The 9,165-nt window shown below is 55.9% G+C and overlaps 1 protein-coding gene across 4 annotated transcripts in view; it reads right to left on the reverse strand.

Moving 5' to 3' along the window:
- Positions 1-3,431, reverse strand: part of BST2 (bone marrow stromal cell antigen 2) — a 6,146-nt gene extending 2,715 nt beyond the window's left edge. The window contains exons 1-5 of one of the 4 annotated variants that reach the window (XM_006747245.3): positions 2,990-3,421; positions 2,116-2,191; positions 1,769-1,829; positions 1,375-1,504; positions 1-353 (exon numbers count right to left, since the gene is read on the reverse strand). In XM_006747245.3, the coding sequence (XP_006747308.1) occupies positions 1,384-1,504; positions 1,769-1,829; positions 2,116-2,191; positions 2,990-3,298 (567 nt within the window). In that variant the 5' untranslated portion in view covers positions 3,299-3,421 and the 3' untranslated portion in view covers positions 1-353; positions 1,375-1,383. Of the gene's footprint in view, positions 354-1,374; positions 1,505-1,768; positions 1,830-2,115; positions 2,192-2,989 lie in introns of all 4 variants that reach the window. The other 3 variants (XM_031018104.2, XM_081815270.1, XM_081815262.1) reach the window with 3 other exon arrangements.
- Between the last annotated feature and the right edge of the window lie 5,734 nt (positions 3,432-9,165).

Raw genomic sequence — 9,165 nt, forward strand, 5'->3', positions numbered from 1 at the left:
TGTGGGGGTGGGGTGGGGTGGGTAACAGTATGGGCATCTAGTGCGTGGAGGCCAGGGAAGTTGCTCAAGATCCTGCAGCATCCAGGGCAGCCTCCACGGCAGAGCCCAACGCAGCGCAAGAGTCAACAGTGCTGACGGACACAAAGGTCCCAGCTCCAGTGCAATGGCAGGAAGTGGCCTGGACGATTGTTAGGATTCCAGAAGGACTTGGAGAAAGGGAGATAACAGAGGGGGAAGGGTTGATGGAGCCTGGGAGGATCCATGCAAGTCGACAAAGAGTCTATCGAGACAGCAGCTCTGGATTTTGAAGAAGCAGAGAGGCTCTCTGGAGGAGGGGTTCCCAGACCTGGGTACTGCAGGAGGAATACGAGTTCGGACCGGGGTGGGGAGGAACACTGTGACAAGGGCCCGGCCTATGTGTGTCTGCAGATCCAGGTTTGAATCCCAGCCCCGAATAGTCTGTGGGATGGGATTGGGAGCTAGGACAGGATGCCCCCCTACCACAGCCTGGGTTTCCCCGCATTGGACCAGGTATCAGGAGAAGATGCAGTGAGGACAGGAGGGGAGATGAGACTAGATGAGTAGAATGCTTGGCCCACGGTGAGTGCTGATGAGGGGGTAGAGTCCTGTATGATGATCCCAGTGAAGAGGGCCAGGGAGGCAGGGAGATGGTAGCTGCCCAAACCCTAAGGGTTCCTGGGAACATTCTGGAGCAGGGAAGCTTGGGTGTGGATGTCAATGGGTGTCCACCCTCAGCTGCAGGACAGGCCCCGGATGCATGGGGGTGACATAATGGCACTCACTCCAGGAACTTCAGAGTATGGTCTTTGCCCCCAAAAGGGGCGTCTACTTTTTGGAGGTCAAAGACTTCAGAAGTCAGTGAGCTTCCAGAAACCACGAAACCAAGAAATAAGTACTCCCCACCCTATGCCCTGCCCAGCTCTGGGGGGAGGCCGAGTCAGTGGGTGGGGGGGAGGCAGCCCGGGGCCAAGCCCCCTGCTGGGGTCCATCCCTGAGACTGCTTCTTGTCCCCCACCCCACTGCTATCTCGCCCACCTCCCCCTAACCATGCTGCCATGTGGCTCTCTCAAAACTGGTCTGGTCAGGGAAGCGTTGAAGGGGAAAGTCCAGGCTGTGGGCTAAGGAGACATCATAAGAGGGACTAAGGGTGGCCTGGAGGGGACAGAAGGGGACCGCGCCCTGCTCCAGGCCAGCTCCCCACTCGGGGAGCCCTCTTTCCCTCCCCAAGACCCTTCTCTGTGCCCTGCCAGCTACCCTGTAGGCAGGCCACCTCCCCAGACCCTGGCCTATCCTGGGCTCCCTCCTTCCCTCGCGTCCCCAGCTTTCTTCTACCCCAGGCCACCCCCCTCTTACCGGCGGGCCTCAGGCCAGCAGAGCAATGAGGCCCAGGAGCAGGTACACAGGGACCATCAAGGGGCTGAGTGCTTGCAAGGAGCTGCCAAAGCTGGTTTCCCCTTCCTTGCTTGAGGCCTCCTTCTCTTTTCTGGGGAAGATGTGGGGACAACTGAGGCAGCTGCCGGGCCTGCCCCAGGTCTGGCCTTGTCGCCGCTCAGAATCTCCCCTCCTCCCCTACCAAGTCAGTGGGGAGGAGAGTGGGCAGTGGCCACTCAAGGCTTGTGTGACCAGAGGGACAAGGCTGGGCTTCAAACTTTATGCCCTGAGCAATGGGAATTTTCCAAGCAAAGGGAGTCCTGGGTCTTGGGGTAGGACGGGTGAAAGGGGCATGGTCAGGGGCTGTGGCTCGGACCTTAGTCGCTCTACCTCCTCCAAAGCGTCTTGCAGCTTCTGCTTCAATTTCTCAATCTCTCCTAAGGCGGGAGAGAATCAGGGGGCCATGTCAGCACAGTGGCACGGGGGGCTGGACACGGCGTGACAAGCGGCCACATCCTTCGCCAGGATCTACCCCGGGACCTGACACCTCCTCCAGCCCCACCTCATGCCACCCCACCTTGGAAACCTGGGGTACTCCCTTCCCACCCTCCACTGGATTCTGACCACTCCCCGGCGATCCCAACCCTGGGACACCGCCCCTTCAATGCTTGACCCACCCCTCTGGATCCCCCTCCATGGAACCCTGGCTTTGTGCTTTCTTACCCTGAAGCTCCTCTTTTTGGATGCGCTGCTCCTGACCTTGGGCCTTCTCCATCTCCAGGGAAGCTGACAGGTTCACCTGGGACAGAGGAGAGGGTCAGAGACTGGCGTTCTGGCCTGCGGAGCCGGGTAGCTGCTGCCCTGGGCCCCGGACCTCTTCCCCAGGCCCCATGGTCAGAGGGGCCCGGGGCCAAACCCCTTTCAGGTTTCCCTCCAAACCTCCCTGCACCCTGGTCTCCCACCTCCAAGAATGGCCACAACCTCCCACTCTCCCAGGGCACCTAAGGATGTGATCCTCAAAATAGGGGATTTGAGGCCCCCCACGTGGGAATTTGGAGGCTCCCCATGCCCAAACCCTAGGAGAAACTCTTAGACCTCATGGGCTATTGCCCAAGATTTAGAGGTCCTTCCCCAAACCCAGAACACGGGGATTTCCAAGCCCAAGTTAGATGTCGGTGGGAGTTTCAAGGTCCCCCATATCAGGACCCATGTGAAAGTTTCACAGTCTCTCAGGGATGGAGTGGATGTATCAAGAGCCTCACCCTTCTTTAGGACATGGTGAAGTCCCCATCCCAAAACCTAGATGGGATTTCTGCTGCCCAAGACTGGGGCAGAGAGGAACTTCTAGCTCTCCCGTAACAGGTTGGAGATTCTTCCCACATCCTAGTGGGGATTTGGGTGCTCTGGGGGGCGTTTTAAAGGCCCTGCCCCACACCAGCCCTGCTGAGAAAGTTTAGCGGTCCCCCAAACCCCAGCGGGGAAACTCAACTCCTATTGTGGGGGTCCAGGGACAGTTTCAAGTTCTATGTCCATCTCCATCTAGACCTGTGCGGGCCACGCAAGCGCCGGGCCCTCTCCGGGAGCTGCAGTCGCTTACCACAGTCTGGTTGCAGGTGGCAGCCTGGTCCATGGTCCCTAGTAAGTCTTGCCGGGTTTGGGTTAGCTGGAGCTCCAGGAGACGGGTGACATTGCGACACTCCTGCTCTGCTAGGAGGCCATCCTTGCAGGCTTTGCTGTTGGCCCTGACAGCGAAGACAGTCAGGCCCGCAGACAGACCCAGCACCAACAGCACCAACAGGATCCCCAAGACCACCGGCCAGTTCGGCCTCCCCAGCCTCCAATCTTGCAGCATTGACTCTGATTTGTCAGTGGGCACAGGCCAGTAATGGTAAAAGGTAGGTGCCATCTAGATCTGCCCCTGGATGTGGTGAGCCTGGGCGGGAGTTAAGATGCTGGAACCTTCTAGTGGCTGGGGCTACCCCCTATTAGCATAGGGCCGTCCTGACCAATGACAAAGTCGGAGAGAATCCTCAATGGGCCATCTGCAGGCAGAAAAGAGTTTAAGCTTTCAGTTTCAATTTCTCAGGGAAAAGGTGGGTTGTTTGTGCTGAATTGAAACCTGGAGCTTTTCCAGTTTGGCGGTGGAGGGGGGTAGCCGGGACTGCTGGGGGGGTGGGGGGCGGGAAACACCCCATCTCAAGTTCCTGCCCCCTCTTCCGCATGTAACTGAGGCTGACAGCTGCAGTTACTGAGGGTCTCATGCCTGTCAGCCTTGTGTTTGTGTGTCCCAGGACCTGAAGAGACAGCAGCTGTCGTTGGCTCAGCCCCAAGCTGGGGAAACTGAGGCTGAGAGGTGAGTGGTAGACTGGGGGCGGGACCTGGCTCTGACCCCCGAGGCCAGGTTTTGCGTTTAGTGTTCCCCATGGTGGTGACCCAGCAGGGGTTCGTCTAGCATCCCTGCGGCCACCGAGGGGACCACAGGGAACCATGGAGGGTGTCTGAGGAGGGACTGAAGGCTGGGGACCTGGAAGCCTATGCCGTGGGACCCCAGGACGCAGGCTGCAGTTCCCCCATTTGGCCACCAGGGCCGCCCCAACTCACAGAGAAGGTCGCCTGGATTTCGTCCTGGCTCCCACAGGGAATACGCTCCCACCTCTAGAATCTGCCTCTGCCATCCCAGGACCCCAAGTAAACCCTCTCAACCTCAGTTTTCCCATCTGTGAAGTGGGGCAATAACAGGAGCTGCCTCATCGGGGAGGGGGGCGGTGAGGAGTTTCTAGCGAAGTACTTTGGCATCCAGTAGGCGCTCAGGGGATGTGTGGGCCAGGGCAGGAGGAAAGGTGAAAAACAGCGAAATGTGGCCATGGAGCGAGGAGCACATTTTGAGGAAAGACAGTCCAGTCCATTTGGGATACGCTGGACCCAAAGTGCCTGGGGAGTGCCCAGGGAGAGGCCTCAGAAGGGGGCTTGAGCCAGAGCTTCCTGCTGGACATCAGCCTGGTGGGAGGCTCCCACCCACTGCCTGTGATGGGCAGAAGGTTGTCTTGTGCTTTTCCTGTGGCTTCTTCAGCTACTGCCCGCCCACAGCGCAGACTCCAGCCCAGGTTTTGTTGTGTTGGCCACTTCCAGGGTTTGTGATGAGCAGGGCCAGTGGGCAGGCAGGGCCACAGCGGGGGGCCCAGGCCTCCCAGAAGGGAGAAGCCTCTCTAGGCCCCCCGTTGGACGTGCTCTGCCTAGAAGTCCCCCATGAAAGCCACTCAGCAGCCAAAGAACAAGGGATGAGGGATGGTCTTGCTGAAGAGGCTCGGGGGAGCTTGGGTGTCGCTTGAAAAGGGCCCTCCCTCCCTAGCCAGGACCCCAGGGGCAAACACAAGACCGTCGGCAGAGCTGACTTCACACTGTACTGGCCTTCAGACTTTGGGGTCAGTTTGGGATCACAGCTGCAGGTCAGAGGCCCAGGCTGCATGTGAAGAGCCTTGCCTCCTGTAGGACCTGCACAAGCAATTTCCTCTCGGCCTCAGTTTCTGGAGCTGTAAAATGGGGATGACAAAAATGAAACCTTTCGGTGCGCCCCTAAATTTTGCAACTGAGGAGAGTGCCTTACTCACCTCGCTCTCGTCCCAGCCCAGCAAACAAAAAGTTTTTCCCTCTAAAATTCCAATGGAAACAGGCCGCCGTTTGTCTGATTTTAGCTTTGTTACTTTTTGTTAAGGATCGTTTTGTCTTAGGATAGTTTTGGATTTGCAGAAGAATAGTGAAGACGTACAAAAATGTTAATGTAGGCCCCTGTCGACCTCTGAGAGTCGTGGACCTGGGGCAGCGAAGGAACTGAGAAGAAGAGACGACAGTAAAGCGAGGCACAGGGGACCCCGAGCGAACAGCCCGAGGTCCTGAGGTTTATTTTCCATAATCTAATATACCTTCTACAATGATATAGATCTATAATGATTTACAACAGGGGCTTAGTAAGGCACATTCTTCCACGTACACAGGGTTACTTAAGTGAAGCAATGGGAGTGGAGAAGGAGTAAAGAAATCTGTAACTTGGCTGTGATCAATTAATTGTAAATACCATTGTACTCGGACCTTAACACAGGATAAGAGAACAAAGAAGGGCGTGCACAGTGTGCTGTTTACAGCTGGCTTCCTATCTGCAAAACATCTGCTGCTGCTACTTTAGAACAGACCACACACGTCCCGAAGGCATTTCACTCCGATCCTTTCGATCCTTTTGGGTTATTTTTAACCCTGCAATCTCGAGTTTTCTCAGAGATCTGGGAGTCTGAATGAACATGCACCAGTGGTTGTTGTGGTGTTCTGATTCCCACAGGCCCCCACTTCCAGTTTCTCTGATTCCTTTTTTTTTAAAGATTTTATTTATTTATTTGAGAGAGAGAGAGAGAGCACATGCAGAGGATAATGTAGGGACCCCAAAGAAACAAACTTCGTAAAGGGCAAAAAGGTCATCCACAATCCTGGGGCAGAGGGAGAGGGAGAGAGAATCTCAAGCAGCCTCCTAGCTGAGTGTGGAGCTCGACTTGGGGTTCAATCTCACAACCCTGAGATCATGACCTGAGCCAAAATCCAGAGCAGACGCCTAACTGACTGAGCCACCCAGGCGCCCCTGTCAGTTTTTCTTAATGTCTTTTTTATGTCCTTTTTATGACCCCATGTTACATTTAGTTGTCACATCTCCTTAGGTCCTTCTGGGCTGAGATCGTTTCAGACTTTCTTGTTTTTGATGACCTCGGCAGTGTTGAGGAGAATCGGTCAGGTGTGTTGTGGGAAATGGCCCAGTTGTGATTTGTCTGGTGTTTTTTCAAGGTTGGCCTGGGGGTGACAGGTTTTGGGGAAGGACCACAGAGGTGAAGCGCCCTGCTTGTCACACTATGTCCAGGGCACGTGCCATCAGCGTGGCTTTTTTTTTTTTTTTTAAGATTTTATTTATTTATTGGACAGAGAGAGACACAGCGAGAGAGGGAACACAAGCAGGGCGAGTGGGAGAGGGAGAAGCAGGCTTCCTGCCAAGCAGGGAGCCCGATGCAGGGCATGATCCCAGGACCCCGGGATCATGACCTGAGCCAAAGGCAGACGCTTAACAACTGAGCCACCCAGGCGCCCCATCAGCGTGACTTTTCACAGTGATGTTGACCTGGATCACCTGGCTGAGGTGGCCTCGTCGGGTGTCTCCACCGCGAAGTTACTCTCTTCCCGCCCCCCGGTGAGTGCTGTGCCCTGTGGAAGGAAGTCAGGGGGCGCAGCCACACCTAAGCCCACATCTGGGGCAGGATGGAAGAGCACACACGCAGGGCTTTTTCTTTTTGTGGTTCATCTTGAGAGGATAATGTAGGGACACCAAAGAAACAAACTTCGTAAAGGGCGAAAAGGTCATCCACAATCCTGCTCCTTCCACTCAGCTCTTTTATCTCTTACTGTTCATTAAACTACACATATATTTCATTGTGTTGACCAAACGCCTTACCTTGTTGTGTAATGCCTTACTCTTGAGATGTTTTCAGTTGTGCATGACCCTGGGTGGGTGACAGAGGTCATCTCTAGGCTTGTAGGAAGGTGGTGGCCCAAGGGTTCTCACTCGGGCGATTCTGTCCCCAGGGGATATCTAGAGACTCCTTCCTTCCTCCCTTCCTTCCTTCCTTCTTCCTGCCTTCCTTCCTTCTTCCCTTCCCCTCACTTCCCTTCCTTTTAAAGATTTATTTATTTGAGAGAGAGCATGAACGGGAGGGGGAGAGGGAGAGAGAATCTCAAGTAGACTCCGTGCTCAGCATGGAGCCCTACGTGGGGCTTGATCTTAAGACCCTGAGATCACGACCTGAGCGGAAACCAAGAGACAAACATTTAACCGACTGTGCCACCCAGGCGCCCCTGGAGACAGTTTTAATTGTCATGAACTTCATGTTACGGTTGAGTGGAAGGGTGCTGCTGGCATCTGGTGGGTGAAGGCCAGGGGTGCTGCTCAGCACCCCACAGCACCCAGGATGGCCCCACTGCAGAGAACGACCCTGGGGAGAAGCCCTGGCCTGGTCCTGGTGCAGGTTTGGGGTCAGCTGGGCTCAGCCCCGCTCAGCCCCAGGGCTCCTGCACCTGCCGAGCCTGCTGGCTTGTAGGACGGCTGTGACCGCAGCTGTCCCCAGCTGCTCCGAGGACGTGACAGGCACTTAGCTCAGCGCTTGGCTCCTCCCGACTGCCCTCTCAGTTCGTCCGTCCATGTCATCCTTTGAGAAGTTGTGGATCTGATGTGGTCTTTCCTTAGACTGAATTCCCAGGAGTGGGGTTACTGGGTCCCCGGGGACACATGGCTCCCTGGCTCTCACTTTCCCTAAAGAGCAATCCAGAATTTAGTCTGTTCCTGCCCCTGCAGGGAGTGGACGCTCAGCTCTCCACATGTCAGACATGCTGTTTCCTTCCAACTCCTTCCCGCCCCCGTCCCAGCAGCACCTGGTAGGACAGGCCGGCTCGGGGAGACCTCCACCCAATGTGGCCATTTCCCTGGGTCCACGGTTCAGTCAGCGCCGGCTTCTTGGTCCCGGCCTCTCGCCCGGCCCCAGGGCTGCGTGTTGGCATTCAAAGCATGTTTCTTGTTGGAGAAGGTCATCCAGCAGATGTGCGGGTTGGTTGACCAATGAGCTGGATCCAGGTGCTTGGAGGCTCCTCACCCCCTCCCCTGTCCCTGGAATGCACCTTCTGCTAATTTTTCCCACACTAGGAGCCACTTCAAGGACACAACCTTAGAGAGGGCCAGGTGTTGTTGAGACCATCTGGACTGTATATGTGGGTGAACCCTGCTGAGGTCTCTGCAGAAACTGTTAAGATTCTGGTGGGCGGGTGAAGAGATCTCCCCATCTTGCTGCCACTCAAGACGGGCCTCATGAGTTAAATTCCCCTCCTTATTAAACCTGCCACCTACCTGATCTGAAGCAGTCTGCCTTGTTCTTCGGTCTCTCCCTGCCCTCCGTGTATGGGGCTAATTTCAGATCTCACCCGGGGAGCTCCCGAGGTTGGGAGCCAACCATGGGCAGACAGCCAGGAGACCAGAGGAATGGGCCTTGGGGAAGAGGCACCTCCAGGGAAAATGCCAAGTTGGCCATCGACCTGTATGTGGGGAGGGGTGACTTACTTGTAGGTCAGATGCCTGTGGACTGCTGTGTGAGTCTGGGACGTCCCGAACACACAGGCTGGGCTAATGCGGACAGAGGCCTTACGTTGGAGACTTTAGCATGCTGTTTTGCAAAGCTAGGAGGCTGCAGACTGCTGGGTGGGTAGTGGACCCCTGCTACCAATGAAGGCAAAGCAGTCCCAGCCAGTGGGGCAGCTCCCAGTTCAGGAAATGTGCAAGGTAAGAGAATATACTCCCGCTGAGCTTATCGAAATGGCTGCCAAGTCCCAGCCAAAGGCCAGGGAAAGTATCCAGGCGTGGGTGGTGCACCTATGGGATCCAGGGGCCGATGGAGTTTCTCTTATTGGGCAGGAGGCTGAGAAAAGGAACAGCACCACCACACACCCCGCCCTCTGATGGCCCCTGCGTGGTGCTCAGGGAGCTCAAGGTACTCACTTCCTGGGGCGCCTGGGTGGCTCAGTAGGTTAAGCATCTGCCTTCAGCTTGGGTCATGATCTCGGGTCCTGGGACTGAGTCCTGCATCGGGCTCCCTGCTCAGTGGAAACCTGCTTCCCCCTCTCCCTCTGCTGCTCCGCCTGCTTGTGTTCTCTCTCAAAGGAATAAATAAAAAATCTTAAAAAAAGAAAAAAGCACTCACT

The sequence above is a fragment of the Leptonychotes weddellii genome, chromosome 1 (assembly GCF_054177405.1).
Source record: "Leptonychotes weddellii isolate Sample4059 chromosome 1, ASM5417740v2, whole genome shotgun sequence".
Classification (NCBI taxonomy): Eukaryota; Metazoa; Chordata; class Mammalia; order Carnivora; family Phocidae; genus Leptonychotes; species Leptonychotes weddellii.